Raw genomic sequence first — 22,758 nt, 5'->3', positions numbered from 1 at the left:
AAAAGAAGGAAAGGTGGGGTGAAAGACGGAGTTGAGAATGGGGAGGATGTAGGGAGGAGGTGCAGGAGAAGTATGATCCGAGGGCTCAAAGTCAAGATTTTCAGAGGATTTAGGGGAGGGGAGAGAGGAAGAGGAAGATTTTTTAGAGGATTTTTGACGTAAGACAAGAATTTGTTCAGAGGAACAGGATGGCAAAGAAAGGGACAGTTATGAAGGTAAAGGAAAGCTTGCACGTAAGGAATTTCAAATACCTGCCCCTGTGCTGAATGAAGTTCTCTAAGTCTCAGAGAGCCATTGAAAGTGCCATTTCCCGGCCATTGACTTTCATTATCCAGTTTGTATTGCGGCCACCCAGAGGTTGAATAGAAAATGAGCTTTTGGAGTCTGATGTACCTCTGGGTACAGAGTTTTAAGGTTATGGAGGAGACAACTTACAGGTGTGGTTTTTTTCTTTTTTTGAGGTGGGGGCGAAATTGAGTTCCCAATTTTCCATGCACTGGGTGAGACTAAGGAATCTTAAGATGGGGGAGATTCTGAGTAAGACAGGCATACCCGAATCAGTCAGAAATCTCCCAAGAAACAGGAGACCACGCTTGGAACTGGATGTCTCCAGAGAAAAGGGGTCTTTCCCATAAGGACGTGGGTGTTTTGCCCACTGTGGCCCTCGGGAACAGTGAGGATCACTCTAGTGCTAGGAGTTTCGGCAGGTTGTCCTGGGCAATGGAGAAAGGAGAGAGAGAGAGAAAAAAGAGCAGGGTCCCCCAGTGGAAGAATCCTTAACTCACCCCACTGTTATTTGTGTTTGGTGTTGCATGGATGTTCGACAGTGGCATGATGGAGGTTGGGCCCACCCACCAGGATCTGGGAGTAAGTTCTGGCCAGCTGCCACTGCCCAGAGTCGGGGACCGGTAGTCACCTTGCTCTGGGTCCCTGGTTTCAGCACCATTTGAAAGGCAAACTTACCAAGAACGAGGCAAGAATGAAGGAGTTCAGGCAAAGGTTTAATTTCAAGAAGAACAGAACTGCCCAGGCAGTGTTCAGAGGGAGCAACTGTGCTGGAGCAGCAGGGGTAGGGCTTTTTGTTTTGTTTTGTTTTGTTTGCATGGGCAGGCACCAGGAATCGAACCCAGATCTCTGGGATGGCAGGCAAGAATTCTGCCACTGAGCTACCATCGCACTGCCCTGGGGGACAGGGTTTTTATGGTTTGAGTGCAGGGAGTTGGAGTGAAAAAAAACTTGGCAGGGATGGGCTAATGGTAAGTTTCTATTCTGGTATGTGACATTGTTTTCAGGAGAGGCTGACGTGTGTGGTCACAGAGGGTGGTCTTAGAACTGTGGGTTTCAGTTTACACTGTTTTCAGGGTAGGGTGACTAGTTGTGGTTGCAGGGGTGGACCTAGGACTATGGGTTTTGGTCCTATATGGTGACATGATCTCGGGAACTGGGGGGAGGTTTTTCTGTCCCCCAGACCTAACAGAGACAGTGTTTGAATAGGTTAGAATGGAGGAGAATATAGAGAAAAGTAAATCAGACAAATCAGTAAGTGTATCAGGCAATCATAATAGCTCAAGTAAAAATAGTCACAGACTGAAATAGAGGGACAGTAGGAAAGAAAATAGCAATATGAGAAATTGTTGTGGTGTTAGACTAGAGGATTTGACAATATATTATATATGAAGAGTAATGGAATGGAATTGAAAGTTTAGTCTGAGACAGAGGCAGTGGCAATAAGAAAGAAGTTAGGGTATTCTGATTTTGTGGGCAGTAATAAAGAAGCTTTGGTTGCGTTGAATTGGAGGTCTATCAGGACATCCGAGTATAGATATCCAGTAGGAAATTAGCAAATCCAGAGGTCAGAAGTAATAATAAAAATTTGGGAATTAGTTCCGGAGAAGATGGCGGCTTAGTAAGACGCGCGGGTCTTAGTTCCTCCTCCAGAAAAGCAACTAAAGAAACAGAAACAATACGAAACAGCTCCTGGAGTCACGACAGAGACCAAAAAGACAGCGTACCCCATTCTGGAACAGCTGAACGAGCAGGGAGAATCTGCTGCGGTGAGATACCCGAGGGGCGCGCGTTTTCCCGGCAGGGGCGGCTGGCAACTGGGGTCCCCTCCACGCACGTGGCTCCCCGGTCTGACTGGGAACGTTGGATAGCGGGGCCCTCCCGTCACGCTTGGCGTTTCGGGCCAGCTGGGCAATTAGGACCGGCACTCTCCCAAGCCACGGTGGCCAGCGACCCCCGCCTCCACGCGCGGTTTCCCGGGCCGACTGCCGTGCAGACAGACGAGCGCCACGAGCGCCACCTACTGGGCAGGAAAAGAAAAACAGAGCCCAGAGATTTCACAGAAAAAGCTTTCAACCAGCCGGGTCCCACACCCAGGGAAATCTGATCAAATGCCCAGACACCTGCAGAAAATAATGGATGACGCTCGGAAAATTGAAGATATGGCCCAGTCAAAGGAACAAACCAATAGTTCAAATGAGATACAGGAGCTGAGACAACTAATGCTGAATATACGAACAGAAATGGAAAAACTCTTCAAAAACCAAATCAATAAATTGAGGGAGGACATGAAGAAGACATGGGCTGAACAAAAAGAAGAAATAGAAAATCTGAAAAAACAAATCACAGAACTTATGGGAGTGAAGGACAAAGAAGAAAAAATGGAAAAAACAATGGATACCTACAATGGTAGATCTAAAGAGACAGAAGCTACAATTAGTGAACTGGAGGATGGAACATCTGAATTCCAAAAAGAAACAGAACCTATAGGGAAAAGAATGGAAAAACTTGAGCAGGGGATCAGGGAACTGAATGACAATATGAAACGCACAAATATACGTGTTGTGGGTGTCCCAGAAGGAGAAGAGAAGGGAAAAGGAAGAGAAAAACTAATGGAAGAAATTATCACTGAAAATTTCCCAACTCTTATGAAAGACCTAAATTTGCAGATCCAAGAAGTGCAGCGCACCCCAAAGAGAATAGACCCAAATAGGCGTTCTCCAAGACACTTACTAGTTAGAATGTCAGAGGTCAAAGAGAAAGAGAGGATCTTGAAAGCAGCAAGAGAAAAACAATCTGTCACATACAAGGGAAACCCAATAAGACTATGTGTAGATTTCTCAGCAGAAACCATGGAAGCTAGAAGACAGTGGGATGATATATTTAAATTACTAAAAGAGAAAAACTGCCAACCAAGACTCCTATATCCAGCAAAATTGTCCTTCAAAAATGAAGGAGAAATTAAAACATTTATAGACAAAAAGTCACTGAGAGAATTTGTGACCAAGAGACCAGCTCTGCAAGAAATACTAAAGGGAGCACTAGAGTCAGATACGAAAAGACAGAAGAGAGAGGTATGGAGTAAAGTGTAGAAAGAAGGAAAATCAGATATGATATATATAATACAAAAGCCAAAATGGTAGAGGAAAATATTATCCAAACAGTAATAACACTAAAAGTTAATGGTCTGAATTTCCCAATCAAAAGACATAGAATGGCAGAATGGATTACGACCCAGCAATACCACTGCTAGGTATCTACTCAAGGGACTTAAGGGCAAAGACACAGACGGACATTTGCACACCAGTGTTTATAGCAGCATTATCTACAATTGCAAAGAGATGGAAACAGCCAAAATGTTCATCAACAGACGAGTGGCTAAACAAACTGTGGCGTATACCTACGATGGAATATTATGCAGCTTTAAGACAGACTAAACTTATGAAGCATGTAATAACATGGATGGACCTAGAGAACATTATGCTGAGTGAGTCTAGCCCAAAACTAAAGGACAAATACTGTAAGGTCCCACTGATGTGAACCAACATTCAAGAATCAGCTTGGAATATATCATTGGTAACAGAGACCAGCAGGAGTTAGAAACAGGGTAAGATAATGGGTAATTGGAGCTGAAGGGATACAGACTGTGCAACAGGACTAGATACAAAAACTCAAAAATGGACAGCACAATAATACCTAAGTGTAATGTAACTAGGTTGGAACACTGAATGAAGCTGCACCTGAAATATGGTTTTTTGTTTGTTTGTTTGTGTGTTTGTATCTTTTGTTTTTGTTTTTTTTCTTTTTCCTTTATATATATATATATATATTATTAGTATTATTATTTTAATTCTCTTCTCTATATTAACATTCTATATCTTTTTCTGCTGTTTTGCTAGTTCTTTTCCTAAATCGATGCAAATGTACTAAGAAATGATGATCATACATCTATGTGATGATACTAAGAATTACTGAGTGCATTTGTAGAATGGAATGATTTCTAAATGTTGTGTTAATTTCTTTTCTTTTTTTTGATTAATAAAAAAATTAAAAAAAAAATTTGGGAATTGTCTTTTTTACAGGTTATGACTCAAATTTTGGAAGCTCACATTTTGGAGAGAGAGGGAAGAGGACAAAGAATTCACACTGAGGAACATTTGCTTACCTTAAGAAGGAGGAAAGGGGTGAGGAGGCAGGAAAAGAGTAATTCAGTAACCAAGAGGGCTACATATTCAAATATGTAAAAATCTAAGGGAGAAAAAAATTGCAAAAGGGAGGATGTAGTTTGAAGGCTAAGAAAGAACTAAAGGATTTGGGTATTGAAAGTGACTGCTGACCTGCAGGAGAGTATCTTCTTTCTTTCTACCTCATACATTATAAGATTCCAACGGAATAAAGAGTGAATGGATGGTGAGAACATGGAGGCAGTGGTGACAGTGCATGTAAACACTTCTTTCAATAAGTTTTTTGTTGAAAGGAAGAGGAGAGGTGATGGAAGAGAGTTGTAGTGGCTTCCAGGAAATATCTGTTTTGTTTTGTTTTCAATTGACGAGGATAATTTTAGTTATAAGGGAGCAGAGAGAGATAATTTAAGTATCAAAAAGAGAAAAAATTGACCAAGTTCTGAAATGAAGCTAAAAAGAACATGATGAAGTGTACAAGTGGATAGTTTAACTCCAATAGAAGGATTTATACCTAATTCAGGTAAAAGAAAGGAGCATGAGAATATATCAAGAAACTCTAGGAGCAAGGGAAGAAAATGCAGAGAGTATGAGAAGTCTTCTTTATTCTTGAAAAGGATGGGGCAAAGGAATCTTTTGAGAGGAGGGATGGGTTTGGGGTTGGAGTTTGATAGTAGAAAAGGTCTAGGGACCTTGGTGTATTTATTAGGGAATTCACCAAAGATGAGTAGAAGGGTTGATAAGGAAGTAGCTGGAGTCAGCATGGATGTTTGGTAAAGAGTATGACTGTGTATCTTTCTCCAGGAATATTCAACTCAATGGTGACAAGGAAAGTAGATGGAGTATATTGCCCAGGACTGGAAAGATGGAGGAAGATCTTGGGGACAAAGTGTAATGATTTACCAAGTGCTTTGTTGAAATAACAGTAGGAACTCCTAGATGGGTAAGGATGCAAGTAGTCTAAAATCATTAAGGGGTTTTGATCAGGGTAAAGGAATAAGAAGAGAGGGAAGTAGAAATTGTGGTCTGTTTTTTTTGTTTTTTTTCTGTTTTTTTAAAGAGTTTGTGATACTGTGTTGAAGTCTAAGGTTTATGAAGTGGATTGGAATTGGAAACTATGAATTTGAGAAGGTAGACAGTCAGTCTATGAAGCCAGAGTGTTGGTAGGAGATTAATTCACTAAAGATATTGTCAGGGAATAGAGTAGAGGGAAGAGTTTGAACCACTTGGAGAGGGTAGATTATGATGAGGAAGATGAGCAGATTGAACAAGTCAATGGCTTGTGCTTCAGCTGAGCAAAGCATAGTTGGTGAGTTAAGATGAAGGAGCAATAGTGCCAGAGGAACAGTAATCTGAAAACACACTTGATCTTCTCTTCAGAATTTAAAAACCCTAGCCCCAGGTCCCACACTCACCAGCTGTGTCTTTGGGCCAGTTACCTAATCTCTTTAAGCTTCTAATTCTTCATCTGTGAAAACCAGAGAAAAATAGTATCTACCTCATAGGGTTATTATGAGAATCAGATTAGAGAAGGTATGTAAAATTATAGCACAGAACCTATCAAAATAGATATATTAGATGTTCTGCTGCTGTTGATCATGGCATTGACATGTATAAAATATATGTAGGTCTTGCAATAAAGTGTCACTCAGTGCAGAGTAGAATAGATATCACTTATGGCCAGTGTCACTCCTGATACTAAAAAGTACTAATACTAGTATTCCTTCCCATCTCTCACCTCTAAGTGCCCGGAGTGACTGACACTGAAACAACACAGAAATATGGTCATTAGTTAATTTTAGGAGAATGGGAGTGCCTAAGGAATCAGAGGAAATTGTTCACAATAGAACACAGTCCAAAAGAAAGGACTAATGAAGTATAGATTCATGCCACATCATAAAAAATTATGGGAGAGTTTCATAGACTTATATTTCTACAGTTGAAGCTGACAGTGCCAGGTATTAGGAATATAAAGGATTGCGTGATAACTAGGAAGACCATGTTAGCTGTAGGGAAGCAGGCTGATACCCATGGAAGATATACAAATAGAGTAACAAAATCCAAAGTGTCAAATGGGGCAGGCAGTAGGAGCTAAGAAAAAGGAGAAGATCACTTTATTTTCTTCCTCCCTAGGTTATCTTCAAATGTCCCATGGAAACTCAATTCTAGGAACGAGTTTGGAAAGTGAAAAAAGTTACTTTGAGTTCTAAGTAACTTCACCTACTGTCCTAGCCCTTGGAATCTGTTCTATAGGAGTTTGTTTTTTAAAGTTTGATCACATCAAAGTAAGTTGCTGACTTACAAGAGTTCGCCCTTACTTATTACCTTTCCTCTCTGTTTTGACAGGTGAATGGCCAAGACTTAAAGAATCTGCTCCACCAGGATGCTGTAAACCTCTTTCGTAATGCAGGCTATGCTGTGTCCCTCAGAGTGCAGCATAGGGTAGGTCTCACTTGAAACCAGGAGCCTGGCACCAGGTTTTTGTAACCATTCTTGCAAATAATTCTTGTAGGTATAATTGTCAACATTTCAGTATTTTCTGAACACCTCTCTTCTTCTCTTCCCTTCCCTTCTTTCTCCCTTTCTCTTGAAGAGCTTATATGGGACAAAGTGCTTATCATTAAAGGAAATTCATGACAGTGTGCTTACAACCCAGGGCCTAGCTTCAAGGTAGTGTGCCTTAAAGATGAAGCTTTATTATCAAATTAAAATAGTTGGTGGTGCTGAGGGGGACAGAACCAGTTTTACTTTTTAGTGGAAGAGGACTCATATGTTGGACCTTGAAAATTTTTAGATGATAGATGCCAATATATAAAACCCTAATTACAGATTACACAGATGGTAGGTATTCTTATACTCACTATTTGATGTTCTCTATCACCCCAAGAGTTCTCTTATTATCTTAGTGACCCTCTTGACCACAGCTCTAAAACTACAGAGTAACACCAGGAAAAAGGAAGTAGAATTCAGTAAAGACAGCATGTATCCCATGTATCCCTCCATTCACTTCTCAGCCCCTAATGTTTTATAATTTGGATGATGGGAAGGAAGACATAGGTAAACATTCCTCCCATGGCATCAAAGATTTCTGAATGTGTTTACAACACAGGTTCATTGTGCCTTTAAAATTTCTCCCTCTTAAATTGGTGCTCTCTTTGCCTCACATAGCTGCTGAGTGAGGCTTCAGAGGCTGAAGAAGAATTTGAGAGGAAATAGTAAAAAAACAAAAACAAACAAACAAACAAAAACACAGAGAGTTCAAGACATGAAAGATGTTTGAGAAAACAGCCATGGTTACAAGCAGAATCTGGGTTTGATGGTTTAGAAAACAGGCTGATGGGAGACAACATTGGTAATCAGCGGCTTCTCCCTTGGATCATCCCTGTTTCTAAAGCATGGGAGAATCTATGCAATAGATAAAGGCAGGTAAGTATGGGCATACATCTCAGATGTGGTTAGGGTTCTTTTTGAAGGTACAAGGGAAGTGATTTACAATATTCAGTTTTTGGGGAACACCCATGAATAACTCCTAATAAAACAGACTCTGCTAGTCAAGGAATTGGCATAAATCCTAAAAACCATGTCTTCCTACTGAGCATGCCCTCTCAAGAAGACATCTCATTAGGAAATGAAAGATGGAGTGGTAATATAGATGATAGAAAAGGTAGTTTATACATAGCCCTCCTTTCAGATTGAGAGGTGAGTGTTTCATGAATTATAATGAGGAGGTTAAATCAAACTGAAACAAGATGGTACCATAATTGTTGCAAGATGGCTATTAAAAGTTGATATTAAGAAGAGTCACCTGAAAAAATAGCCAAAAGGTAATGTGTAGGCAATTGAAAATTATAACTACTAAGATTTAATTTCTTTTTATTTATTTACATGTGGGTCTTTTGCCCCTGTTCTATTTCGATTTTGCCTTCATATATATATACCCAGTGTAGAGATCCCATTTTAGGAGGGAGTAGTGGGTACTTTCTAGAAATTGGAAAGCATTTCAAAGTTGCTCCTGTGTTAATATTGCCCAGATATACTCTTATTGCACTCTGATGACTGGTTATCTAAGTAAACATTCCCAGAAAGATGGACCCTCTGCAATAATTTCTGATGATGCTCTATTGGATCAGTAGTCTTCATCTTGTATTTCCATTTTCCTGATCTAATACAAATATAGTGAGGTGGAGGCAGTATAAAGGCATAAAGAGGTTATCTGACTTGCCTTCAGGGGTCTCTTTAGGTCAGTAACTCAGAAAGATTAAATATCTCCCCAAAAGACCTATTTCTTCCCAAAGAATCAGAGGCAACTGATGCATCTGGTCAAAAAAAAAGAGAGGATTCCTTCCATGAGGGAGTGCTTGGGGTTTACAGTTTGGGGTGATCTAAAGACCATAGACCCAGGTGATGTTTTGACCTGGACATTTCAGTGTGTTAAACATACATTGATCACTGGAGTTCATATTTTTCTTTCCCTTCCAGTTACAGGTGCAGAATGGACCTGTAGGACGCCGAGGTGAAGGGGAGCCAAGTGGCATCCCCATAGCCATGGTGCTAGTACCAGTGTTTGCCCTCACTTTGGTAGCAGCCTGGGCCTTCATAAGATACCGACAACAACTTTGACAAGCTTACTTTCTTCAGTGCCCTGATGAAGATATATTTTTGTCTTTCTGTCACTCTTCTCCCTTCCATTCTCCCATATCTTTCCCTCTCTCTGCATAACCAACACACGATTTAAAGTGACTGATACCCACGCAGAACCTTGCTGTTCAAAATCTGCTGAAATCCTCATATTGTAAAGGAGAGTAAAGGTGTTGTTTGAAGGAAAACCAAGAAAAGACTTGCTAAGAACAAATGAAGTTATATATTTTATTAGGACCACCAATAGTAGTTCAGCTACCACTCAAAGAGAGAAAGGTCCAGTCTTCCCATCATGGTAGTGATAACCTTTTTTCTTAGCTGACATTCCTCAAAAGCCAGTTATATGAGATGAGAGAAAGAGAGGATTTTTCTTTTAGTGATCTTTCTTGGGAAATTTTTGTGGCCTTTTAAAATTAATTTAAATTACATACGTGGGTGCCTGTATCAAACAAAGAGAATAAGGAGAACATTTTTACTTTTTTTAAAAAAGCAAATACTTATATATTATATATATATTTGAATATATGCACATATATGTAATAATATAATAGTGATACTTTATGGAGCATTAAAGGAACAAAGCTTCTGTACTTTCTAGGTTTCATTAGTGATGATCTTAATTGAAGAATTTGAAGAGATTTATAGAACATTTATGGTAGGAGTGAGGGATTGATCATTAAAAAAAATGTCCAATCTGACATTAAAGAAAAGCAAAAAGGATGGGCCACGGTGAGTCAGCAGGCAGAGTTCTCGGCTGCCACACCAGAGACCCGGGTTTGATTCCCAGTGCCTGCTCATGCAAAAACAAACAAACAAAACAAAAAGTGAAGCAACTAACAAAAATCTTCAAGGAATGCTATTTCTTCTCATAATAGCTAATGGTGAAGTTGAAGTAAATTGCCATGACCTAGCTCTGCTTAAGTAAAATCTGTTATGAAAACTTTGAGCTATAAAGAAAAACCCTACCAGTCTTTGGGCTATCCTGATCACCTCTTTGATCCTTTTAAAAGGTCAGCTGGATGGATTGTGGTCAGGGCTGTGCTGAGCACATCAAACCAAACAAGCAAAAAAATTCCAAAAGGAGAAAAAAATGGTGTCTCCAAGGTGGCATCTCAACCCTCTCAGGTTACATACTAGTATTTTTTTATTTCTAGAAACAGGTAAAACCTGAAACAGGACTGCCTTCCTGGCAAGATGGGCATGAAATCAGCTCTGTTTTTTGGTTCAATTAAGTTGAGGGCCTTGATTGCTACATTTTTTCTTAATGGCTCTAAACACTGGGTATGGCTTATAATTAATAGGGAGGGTAGAGAAATAGTTTTGTTTTAAGGGATAGAGGAATTTGGTGGGTGTTTCATAGAAAAGGCATGGGAGAAGGATATGGGTAGAAGGATGCTAGGGATTAGGGAATACCAGGGATATTAGCGAGGCAAGAACCATCCTGTTCATGTGGTATATTCTCCACATATATTGGCCAGACTCCACATATATTGGCCAGATTTATGTATTCTTGACAGGAAGATTAAGAGGACTTTACCTCAGACATTCAATTGTATACAGTTTTTAACATATATCTAATAATTATTTTACACAGGTCGATTAGGTATCTGTTTTGTCAAGGCACTTTATAAAGAAGTAAAATACATGGCCTCCATCTTAAAGGGCCTTATAGGTAGTGCAGTGTTGAATTTACATTGCAGACTGCAAAAGAGAAAAGTTACTTAGATTTAGGGAAGATGAGAACGTTTCATGGAGGAAAGGAAGAAGTTAAAGAACTTTGAGGAGTCTAGTTAAAAGAATTCATAAAGAGATGAAAAATTAACAGTATATATTATCAGGTTAAGTAGTGGTTAAAAGCAATAACTAAAGAAACAATAGCATGTAGAACACAGTGCAGCAAAAGATGTATAGACAATCATCAAATTTTTCTTTTTAGAAATTCAGGGACAAAAAGCTGTCAAGGTGGCATCAGGCTAGAGTGGAAAAGGAATGTTTTTAAAAATAAAATTCTCAGTAAGACCTTGCCTCTGCATCAACCATTGAGATAGGGAGAAGAAACTTGCTTTAAACAATCCTGCCTTTAGTACGAAACTACTCAGTAACTTTGGGACTCATTTAGACAACTCTACTTATTGTTGGTTCCACACAAAAACACTTATAGTATTCCACTTCTTAACTCAGCCAGCCCTACTGTGGAAACAATCTCTGGTGCCCTCCTTGTATCTTGATGCATGTGCAGCAACTTCTGCAGTGGACCTGCTCACCTCCTAGGAGTCATCTCAGGGTGTGGCATTAACTCCTGAGAGGACCTTGAGACATTCAAAGTTCCAAAGTAAAGTTATTGGCAAACGAGAAGGAAAGCTATTTTAGTGTTTTATTGTGTCAGTATATGTAAATAAAAAGAACACCTGTCCCATCCTATTGTTGGCAGAAGTTTTACTTTGGTTGATGATAGGAATTCTGATGCACTTTAACAATCTAGGTTTTCTTTGGCATTAAATATCATTTAAGTTATTTTAAGACCCTATACTTAAAATATTTCTCTATACTTATTCTATATTATACATACAATTCTTAGAAGACATTTTTAGATTCAGTCCTCTCTATTTCCTCTTCCTGCAAAGTTTTAACTTCTGTGCTATTAATTTAATTCCTTGTCATTTACAGTGGTAAAAGGAAGTTAATATTTGTTACTATTTTCTGTGTCAAGGACGGTACTAAATCCTATTAGTGCACTATTTGCTTATGCCTCATAACTACTGTTTATATAAAGACTAAAGATGAGAGGATGGATTATGTTCCTAAGATTATATAAATAGTAATACAGAACCAGGATTTAAACTCCGGACTTGAGGTGCCCGGATCAATGATATTTCTTCTCTGACAGTGGTTCTCAAACTGTGGTCTCCGGACAAAAGTTTCAGCATTACCTGGGAATTTTTTAGAAAAGCAAATTCTTGTGCTGCACCCCAGACCTACTGAATCTGAAATTCTGGATGTGGTGCCCAACAATCCGTGTTTTATTAATTCCTCCAGGCAATTCTGAAACACACTAAAGTTTACAACCCCCTGCTTTATGCCACCAGTCCCCTTTTCTCAGAATCACCTAGAGCGCTTATAAAAGTCCTGATGCAGGCTGCACTGCTGACCAATTAAATAGGAATCTCTAGGGATGGGACTTGAGCAGCAGTAAAATAAAATTCATCAGGTGATTCCAATGTGCAACCTCAGTTGAAAACTGTTTTTGATATTTAAACTCAGACATTACTTAAATTATTAAATTATATACAGGCATCACTTCCATGAAAAATGAGATTTTCACTTTGGCCTTCTGAAAGCGTCCGTTGAGTCTTTGGCTTCTAGACACCCCTGTCAGCTGTGAAGACACATGGTGATGTCTGCTAGCTTTCTTTCTTGGCTTCTCGTTTCATAAGGATTCCCTGGAGGTGTTTTCCTTCTTTATCTCCAAAGTCTCTGGCTTTGTGGACTCAGGCTTTTTCCAGAATTGTTCCCTCTTATTAGGAATCCAGTAAGCAACCCCACCTTGAATTGGTGGAGATACATCTCCATGGAAACCACCTAATCATAAGGTGCCACCCACAATTGGGTAGGTCACGTCTCCATGGAAATAATTGAAAAGATCCCACCCAACAGTACAGAATCAGAATTAAAGAATATGGCTTTTCTGGGGTACACAACAATTTCAAACCAGCAGTCCCTTTCAATTTGTTCTCCACAGATTGTCCAGAGAGATCCTGGTAAAACAGATTTGATCATCTCTCTTGTGCTTAAAATTCCCCTAGAAGCTTCCCATTGCTCTTAGGATACAGTCCACAGTACTTACAATAACCTATAAGGCAATATGTGATCTATTTCCTGCCTGTTTCTCCCAACAGTGCTCAAAAAAAAAAAAAAAAAAAAACCCTCGTTTTGTTCTGTGCTCCACTCTTCTCTCATCCCGTTCTCACTGGCCTTTCACTCACTCAAAAATGCCAGATTTACCTAAGGCTTTCCCACAAACTTTAATAGTGTGTGTTGTTTCCCTCGCTGTTTTTCTGACTAAATTCTCCCTTCCTTGGCGAAGCCTTCTCTGACCTTTCTCCCTTTCAAGCCTGCCTGATCCTGAGAGGATAGGCACATAATCTTGGTTCCCTTAAGATAGCCTCCCCTTCTCTTGATTCTTGTTACACTGCACTTAAAGAACCTTCTCCCTGTAGCCCAATCTGCATCTGCAGAATCACAGATTTTTTTAAACCTTTTAACGTCTAGCTTCTCACATCAGCCCATCCTAATCCCAACTACTTATTTATATTTGCGTTCAAATGTGCCTTATTGCTCTAGTCGTCAATCCTTCCCCCTTGAGTTTATAAATTTTCCCTGCTCATCAACTCAGAGGCTACAAAGGAAGTGACAATTTTTTTTTAAAAATCCAATGAACATAGTCATTGAAGAGCTTTGCCTCCAGAAGGGACATAAAGAACAGACCTTAAGAATGCAAATGCTTCCGGAATACTTCAAACAGATGGCAAGGAAATCTTTGATTTCAGCTCTGTCATAGTATTTGTGAACACACATAGAGTCAGAGGAAAAAAGCCCTTGAATACATGAAATGGTAAATTCCTTTAAAGTTCCAAAACAGTAACTATATAATAATCTCTATAAAGATCATAGAATTGGCATAAAGTTTCTCATGGCAATGGAGGGCCCAGGAAACAAGTGTATTCTGGCTGTAACTGGGGAGAGGATGCTGGAGTATGTATGTGTTTGAGAACATTTTATAAACATAATTGCCTATAATCCACATTCATACTTCAACGTTTATTTCCTTGATTTGGCGGTTATTCAAAATAGTGCTATCGATTTTAAAGTGGTTACTTGGGGAAGTAGATTCCTTTTTGAGAGATCAAGTATTCAAGCACATAAAACAAAAACATTTTTAAAAGGGATCTTTTTTCAAAAAGTTTAACGAGATGAAAGTGCACTTACTCAGGATTCAAGCGTTTGTCTTTTTATTTCTAAACATAAGGTTTTCTGGAAAAAACCAAAAAACTAAAGCACTATATTTGATAACTTCATGTTTCCCCACTTATATATATTCCAAAAGCACAAATCCACCTATCCAAAAAGGAAACCCTAGGTAATTTATATGGCAATGCTTAGAAGACTTTCGGATGGATTTTAGCCCTGCGGCGCTTGGAAGGTTGTTTTCCAGTTTTGCTCTATGTGATGTAATTTGCTGTAGTTTAAAAGACAAAGAACGTGGTAGATACGGGTTTCCTTATCAGTCTGAAAGTCACTTGAGATTCTGATATCAGTCTGAAAGTCACTTGAGATTCTGATTCAAGAAAATTTCTAACGTCCAACAGCACACCGACGTGCCGGAACTAAACCGCTGAGGCTCGAATTTCCGGCGGAAGCGCGAGAATGTTACTACAGATCCATTGCTTCTGCCTGGCGGAGAGGCCCGCTACCCGAAAGCGCAGGAAAGGACGTCCTAGACTAGGTGCGAGCTTGAGCCGCTGCCCTTCTGGAGACCGCGCTGGGCCGGCTTGATGGGCTTCTAGGTGGGACCGAGAATTCATTCATGTTTGCACCCTCGGTGATGCGCGCTTTGCGCAAAAACAAGACCCTCCGCTACGGAGTTCCCATGTTGGTAAGTGGAAACCTGAGGAAGAAGTGTGGGGCCGGGATTCCGGAAGGCGTGTGACGGGGATTCCGGAAGGTGTGGGACCCCCTGATAGGCGGACTCAGGAAAACGTGGGGTTTGTAATCGTGTGGCGGAGGAGAGGGACTCAGCAAAGAATATAGATTGAAAGCTTTTAGGCAGCCCTTCTAGTTTCCTCTTTCCAGAGTATGATCTCGGATTCCCCTTCTACTTCCTTGGTAGTTGCCAGGATCTTGTTTCCTTATGAAGGTGTCGGTCTTCCCCGTCATCAAACGCGGTGGTTGTTGCTATCACCTTTTCACGGTTGAATAAACTGTAGCTCAGAGAGCAATATCAGAACCAAATTAACTCATCTAAATAATTGTAAAGCCTGCATTTTCCCATTACAGGCATAGTACTTCTCTGGGTCATTAGAACTAAATGTAGTTATTTAATTATACAATTTCGCGCGTCTCAATGTTTCGTCTTTTGGGTCTGTGAATTGGTCTAATTCTTCCAGGTTTTGATGAGTTAAATAAATCGTTGTGGATAGTGTTTAGTATGGTGTCTGCCACTTTGTGGGGGTCCTCATATGGTCGCTGTTTATACTCATAAAGAACTTCGAAAGTGGTTTGGGTGTTGATGTTTGTGTCCTCTTCTACATCGAGTTCTCTGAAGAGCCCATTTGTCATGAAAATGCCAATTGAGATCGACAGAAGATCTACCAGAGTTGGAATCCAGGCTGCTATTTCCTGTTTGACCTTGGGCAAGTTATTTTGCTTCAGCAAGACTCGATGTCATCTGTAAATGATTTCATTTAAGTAAAGCATATGGACAAAAGTCACTTCCTTTTAAATGCAGAATAATTTATTACTTTGCACACCAGCTTTTGCATTTAAACAGAACTAGAGAAAAGAAATTACCCTAGAAAAGTAATGTTTTTTTATCTTTAGGAAACTTGTTATATATTTTAAAAGAGATTAAAGATAACTGTCTTTATAAAATAATGTAATTATATTTGGGTAGATCAAAAGGTATATGTAAAAACTACTCTCCCTACACATTCCTCTACCCAAAATCACGGGCAATTCAGAAGCATTGTAATTATGCTTACTGAGTTGAGGTCACCAGCATGTAACAAAAGAAGCCAATTTGATTTTTTTTTACCTTTCAAAATTATCGAGGTCAGGTCTTAAAACCTCTATACACTGAAATACCTTCTAGAGGTTTCCTCATTTCTTTTACTTCATGGCTGAAAAATAGCAACCGCAGGAGTTCTCTTCCCAAGTGTCTTATTACCCTAGACTGCTCTCCCATGTCTGTACTGAGGAAACGTATCTAGGGAACCATGTTTCTGAATTCAATACTTAAAAACCCATCAATGCTGGAATGATGGGTATTCTGAACCATATGTCTGAATTCAGTACCTTGAAACCCATCACGATTGGAAAGAACTCAAAAGATACATCCGTTTCATGTATCAGATATATGTCCTAGTTATTGTACTGCATTTCTCTTCTAGTTAAAATATTTCCTTCCTTGGAAAAATACTAATACTTCATATTTTAACAACATACAGAAGAGGACTTAGAATACCGGGTATATGCTGATAATATTGTTCTTCCCTTCTCTTCCAAAAGATTTGAAAAACAGGATTGCCATTTCAACATCCTCACTGCCCATGTAGTCCCGGCGTTTACCTTTCTAATGTGGTAATAGATATTTCTATTATAATGTTTTTTTCCAACCAGTGTTCTGCAATATGTACTATAATTCATCACCCCATGGTTTTGTTTGTTCTTTTTAATTTTTATTGTGTTAATATATATACAACATAAAATTTCCCATTTTGACCACTTTCAAGTATTCGATTCAGTAATGTTAATTATTAATTACTTTTACAGTGTTATGCTACCAGCATCTCCATCCATTACCAAAACTTTTCCATCATCCCAAACAGAAGCTCTGTATCCATTAAGTATTAAACTTCTCACTCTCCACCCCCATCCCTACCCTTGGTAACCTATAATCTACTTTATATCTCTATGAATTTATTTATTCTAGCTATGTCATGTTAATGAAATCATACAATATCTATCCTTTGTGTCTGAGTTATTTCATGCAATATGATGTCTTCAGTGTTCATCCATGTTTTAGCATACATGAGAACTTCATTCTTTTTATGGCTAAATAATACTCCATTGTATGTATATACCGCATTTTATTTATCTATTCATCTGTTAGTGGACACTTGGGTTGTTTCCACTTTTTGGCTACTAAGAACAATTGTGTTATGAGCATTGTGCAAATACCTGTTCAGGTCCCTCTTTTGAATTATTTTTTGTGTATACCTAGAAGTGGGATTGCTGGGTCACATGTTAACTCTATACTTAGCTTTCTGAGGAACTGCCAAACTGTTTTCCACAGTAACTGCATCATTTTACATTCTGCCCAACAGTGAACAAAGGTTCCTATTTCTTCACCTCCTTACTAACATCTTTTCAGTTTTTTAAAAAATAACAGCCATTCTCGTGGGTGTGAAATAGTATCTCATTATGGTTTTGATTTGCATTTCCCTAAAGGCTAGTGATGTTGAACATCCTTTCATATGCTTATTGGCCATTTGGTTATCTTCTCTGTAGGAATGTCTATTAAAGTCCTTTCCCCATTTTTAAATTGCAGTTCTTTATCTATTTGTTGTTGAGTTCTAGTAGTTCTTTATATATTCTGGATATTAAACCCTGATTGGATATATGGTTTCAAATATTTTCTCCCATTCTGCAGGTTGTTTTACTCTCTGCTTTTTGAAAATTCTCTTACTTTACATAAACTCTTTGTTCTTCCAATGTCTTCACAACTATCTGGTAGCTGTTTTTCATTCTGCTTCATGGCTTTCCTTTCTCCAGGGCTCCATCTTGCACACTTAACTCTAGCTTGTTCAAAACTGAAATACCTTCTCCAAGCTTGGTTTCTCTTCCATCTTCCTCACCCACCAGAATCAGAAAACATCCAGACCTTATTTGTCTCCTAAATATGTCTCGATTATATCAACTGTTTTACATTCCACCACCTTAATTTAGTACTTAGCCACTTCTTACATTTATTTCTTCAGATGGCTTACTGATTTTGTCTCCAGTCTTCTCTCCACACCGTTCTTATCAAAATTGAGTTTTCTCAAAGACAACTTTCAAAATCCATTGGAAATTCCCCCATTGTCTAAAGAATAAAATCTAAACTCCTTGGCCTGACATGCAAGGTGTATGGCCTTTCCTGAAACCATGCACCGCTCCCACCACCGCCCCCCACCCCACCTCCCAAAAAAATAACAAAAGTGTATGGCATGATTCTTTTTGCTTTTTTTTTTTTTTTTGCCTTGTCTCATTTCTAGCTTTGTGCTTTGTTTTAGCTCTACTGAGCTCATTCATATATTTCTAGATACATGTTCTGTCAGGTCTCTTTTTCTTTTCCTAACATTTTATTTGGAAATAATTTTTGTAACAAGAAGTTACAGAAAATATAGAGAGGGGTCCCATATACCCTTCATTCACTTCTGCCCAGTGGTAACTTCGTACATTATCAAACCCAGAAGTTGACATTGGTACAATCTACAAGGCTTATTCAGATGTCACCAATTTGTATGCACTCATTTGTTTGTGTATGTATATAATTCTTTACAAATTTATCAAGTGTAGCTTTGTGTAATACTGCCACAATCAAGATAAAGAACTGTTCAATTACAAGATTGTATCCTTTATAGCCACATCCATCCACTCCCATTACTAATCCCTGGCAAATACTGATCTGTTCTCCATCTCGATAATTTTATTTCAAAAATGTTATGTAAGTGGAATCATAGAGTAGGCAACCTTTGGGACTTTTTTTCCCTAAGTATAATTCCCTTTAGATTCATCCCAGTTGTGGTCTGTATTCATAATTTATTCCTTTTCATTAATGATTAATAGTTCATGGTATGGATATACCACAGCTTGTTTAGTGATTCAACCTTTGAAGGATATCTGGGTTGTTTACAGTTGGAGACTATTATGAGTAAAGCTACTGTGAACATTTGTGTACAAGTTTTTATGTCAGCATAAGCTTTCATTTTTCTGAGATAAATACCCAAGAGTATAATTGCTGGGCAGTATGATAAATACAAGGTTAGTTTTATAGAAACTGTTAAAGCTATTTCCCAGAATGGCTGAACTATTTTACATCCCCATCAGAAATGAGTGATCTAGGATTTACATCCCCACCAGTATTTGGCACTATTACTACTTTTTATTTAATCTCTCTGATAGTTGTGAAATTAAATTTTACTTTGATTTAATTTGCATTTCTCTACTGACTGGTGCTGTTGAACATCATTTCATGTGTTTATTTACCACATGTGTGTCCTTTTGGGGTCTCTTCATGTCTTTTACCTATTTTCTAAATGTTCCATTGTTTTAATATTAATGAGTTTTGAGAGTTCTTCAGATATCTTAGAAATAAGACATTTGTTGAATATGTGGTTCATCCCAGTAATGTATCTTGCAGAGCAAAAGTTTTCATTAATAATGTACAGTTTATCAAATTTTCCTTTTATAGATTTTGATTTTGATTTCAAGGCTTAGAATTCTTTGCTTATCCTGAGGTCCAAAGATTTTCTCCTGTATTTTTTTCCTAAAAGTATTAGAGCTTTACATTTCATATTTAAGTCTCTCATCATTTTTATTTCATTTTTGTGTAAGATGTGAGATTTAGATGGTGATTCTTCTCCTTTTTTTTTTTTTGCCTATGGATGTCCAGTTGCTAAAAAGGTTACCCTTCTTCCAATGAAATACTTTTGGATCATTGCCAAAAGTTAGTTGGGCATATTTGTGTGAGTCTTCTTCTAGATTCTTTATTGTGTTCCATTGATCAGTATGTACCTCCCTGGGCTGACTTGATTACTGTAGCTATACAGTAAAATTTGACGTCAAGAAGAGTAATTCCTTACACTTTATTATTTTTCATAATTGTTTTACCTATTCTTGATCCTTTACCTTTTTAAATACACTTTAGATTAATCTTGTCTCTGTCTATAAAACATCTTGCAGGAATAGTGATATTGCATTAAACCTGTATATCAAATAGAGGAGAGTTGACATCTTTATATTACAGTATTAAGTCTTCCAATCATGAACATGTTATGTGTCTCATCATTGATTTAAATCTTCCTTGATTTCTTTAATCAGTATTTCGAGATATTCTGCATATAATTCAGTACATGTTTAATTAGATTTATCTCAAAGTATTTCATTTCCTTTAGTGAGATTGTGATATGATTGTCTTTTTTACATGTTCATTGTTAGTATATAGCAGTGTGATTGATTTTTGTCATTGTTCTTATTTGTTGCAACCTAGCTGGACTCAGTTATTAGTCCTAGGAGGTTTTTCCTAGATTCCTTTGGATTTTCTACATAGGCAATCATGTTATCTGTCTGCAATTAGCAGCAGTTTTATTTCTTCCTTTTTAATCTTCATGACTTTTATTTAATTTTCCTGCCTTATAGCACTAGCTAGAACTTCCAGTACTATTTGAATAAAAGTGATGAGCAGACATCTTTGCTTTGTTCTTGATCTTAGAGAGAAAGCATTCATCATTCAACACTAGGGGTATTAGGTATAGATTTTATGTAGATGTTCTTTATCAAGTTGAAGAAGTTGATCTCTATTCTTTGCTGAGAGTTTTTTTAATGTAATTGTATTGAGATGTATTCACACACCATACAATCCATCCAAAGTACACAATCAATGGATCATAGTACTGTACATTGGTCAGCAGAATTTTAGAATACTTTCATTAGTCCAAAAAAAAGAGAGAGAGAAGACCAAAATTATCCTATACCCCTATTCCACCCTATCGTTGACATTGGTGTGGTACATTAGTTACTGTTGATGAAAGAATATTAAGATACTACTGTTAACTATAATCCATAGTTTACAATAGGTGGGTTTTTTTTTTTTACTATATGCCATTCTATTATTAATTCTTTATAATAATTTTGTTTATTTGTTCTACTCCATTGTAGAAATTCTTCATCCTTGTACTATTGTGGCTTTTTTTTTTTTCTTCATGGGCAGGCACCGTGTTATACAGTCCAGTACTTTAAATTCTGGCTTTCCTACTGGTAGCATATATGACTCTAAACTTCCCCTGTCAGCCACATTCACACACCATTCAGCACTATTAATTATACTCACAATAATGTGCTACCATGACCTCTATCCATTTCCACAGATTTAAATTCAGCCTTGTTAAAAATTCTGCACAACTTAATCACCCAGTCCCCATTCTCTAGTCTCATTCTATTTCCTGTTACCCTGTATTCTATAATTTTTGTTGATGTGTTTACGTATTATAATTAGTTCATATTAGTGGGATCATACAATATTTGTCCTTTAGTGTCTGACTTATTTTACTCATTGTCCTCAGGGTTCACCAGGTTGTTGCATGTTTCAGACTTCATTCCTCCTTACTGCTGAATAATATTCCATCATATGTATACACCACATTTTGTTTATCCATTCATCAGTTGATAGACACCTGGGTTGTTTCTATCTTTTGGGAGTTGTGATTAATGCCACAGTGAACATTGGCATGCACATGTCTGTTCGCATTCCTGCTTTCAGTTCTTCTTCAGTAGTGGGATTACTGCATCATAGGTCACATTTCCTCTTTGGAAAAAAGTCTGTTTGTGTCCTTTTACCCTTTTTAAATTGGGTTGCTTGTCTTTTTATTGTTGACCTATAGGATTTCTTTATATATTCTGGTTATCAAATACTTCTCAGTTATGTGGTTTCCAAATGTTACTCACCCATTGAGTTGACTGCCTTTTCACCCATCTGGCAGTCTTTTAAAACCCAGAAATACTCAGTTTTGAGGAAGTCCTATTCATCTATTTTGTCTTTCATTCCTTGTTCTTTGGATGTAAGGTCTAGGGAACTATCACTTAACAACAGATCTTGAATATGTTTCCTTACATTTTCTTCTAGGAGTTCATGGTACTGGTTATTTTTTTTTAAATATATTTATGGACAAATCTACACACACACACAGTCCATACAATAAGTGGCTCACAGTATCATCACGTAGTTATGTATTCATCACCATGATTATTTTTTAGAACATTTGCATCACTCCAGAAAATTAAATAAAAGGAAAAAACTCATGCATCCCATACTCCTTATCCCTCCCTCCCTTTGACCACAAGTATTTCCATGTACCTTATTTATTTTTACTTCTTACTCCCCCTGTTCTAATTTGCTAACTGCCAGAATGCAACACACAGAGATGGATTGGCTTTTAACAAAAGGGGATTTATTTCGTTAGTTCTTCAGAGGAAAGGCAGCTAACTTTCAACTGAGGTTCTTTCTTACACAGGAAGGCACAGGGTGATCTCTGCTGGCCTTCTCTCCAGGCCTCTGGGTTCCAACAACTTTCCCTGGGGGGATTTCTTTCTGCATCTCCAAAGGCCTGGGCTGAGCTGCTTGGGCTGTGCTACATTGAACTCTCTCATTTAAGCACCAGCCAATTAAATCAAATATCATTCATTGCAGCAGGCACGCCTCTTAGCCAACTGCAGATGTAATGAGCGACATATGAGGTTCACATACCATTGGCTCATGTCCAGAGCAGCAGAACTAGGCACCTTCACCTGGCCAAGATGACAACTGAATCTAACTACCACACCCCCCCATTGTTTATTTATTTTTATCCATATATTTTTAACTCATCTGTCCATACCCTGGATAAAAAGAGCATCAGACACAAGGTTTTCACAATCACACAGTCAAATTGTTGCAGTTGTTAAAGTTGTATCTTTATACAATCATCTTCAAGAATCAAAGCTACTGGAACATACCTCAACAGTTTCAGGTACTTCCCTCCAGCCACTCCAATACACCATAAACTAAAAAGGGGTAGCTATATAATGCATAAGAATATATATAATGCTAGCTTGTGTCTCTTTCACTTTGCTAAGGTCA

The 22,758-nt window shown here is 38.1% G+C and overlaps 2 protein-coding genes across 3 annotated transcripts in view; both read left to right on the top strand.

Annotated features, from left to right (window-relative positions):
• SYNJ2BP (synaptojanin 2 binding protein) overlaps positions 1-11,520 on the top strand; it is a 69,285-nt gene extending 57,765 nt beyond the window's left edge. The window contains exons 3-4 of the mRNA XM_077122870.1: positions 6,813-6,908; positions 8,946-11,520. Coding sequence (XP_076978985.1) covers positions 6,813-6,908; positions 8,946-9,086 — 237 coding nt within the window. The 3' untranslated portion in view covers positions 9,087-11,520. The remainder of the gene's footprint in view (positions 1-6,812; positions 6,909-8,945) is intronic.
• A 2,998-nt stretch (positions 11,521-14,518) lies between these two features.
• COX16 (cytochrome c oxidase assembly factor COX16) overlaps positions 14,519-22,758 on the top strand; it is a 61,364-nt gene continuing 53,124 nt past the window's right edge. Inside the window, exon 1 of one of the 2 annotated variants that reach the window (XM_077122872.1) lies at positions 14,519-14,757. In XM_077122872.1, the coding sequence (XP_076978987.1) occupies positions 14,689-14,757 (69 nt within the window). In that variant the 5' untranslated portion in view covers positions 14,519-14,688. The remainder of the gene's footprint in view (positions 14,758-22,758) is intronic. The other variant, XM_077122871.1, reaches the window with a different exon arrangement.

Source organism: Tamandua tetradactyla, chromosome 12, assembly GCF_023851605.1.
Source record: "Tamandua tetradactyla isolate mTamTet1 chromosome 12, mTamTet1.pri, whole genome shotgun sequence".
NCBI classification, from domain to species: Eukaryota; Metazoa; Chordata; class Mammalia; order Pilosa; family Myrmecophagidae; genus Tamandua; species Tamandua tetradactyla.
This window is presented reverse-complemented; position numbering and strand designations above follow the sequence as displayed.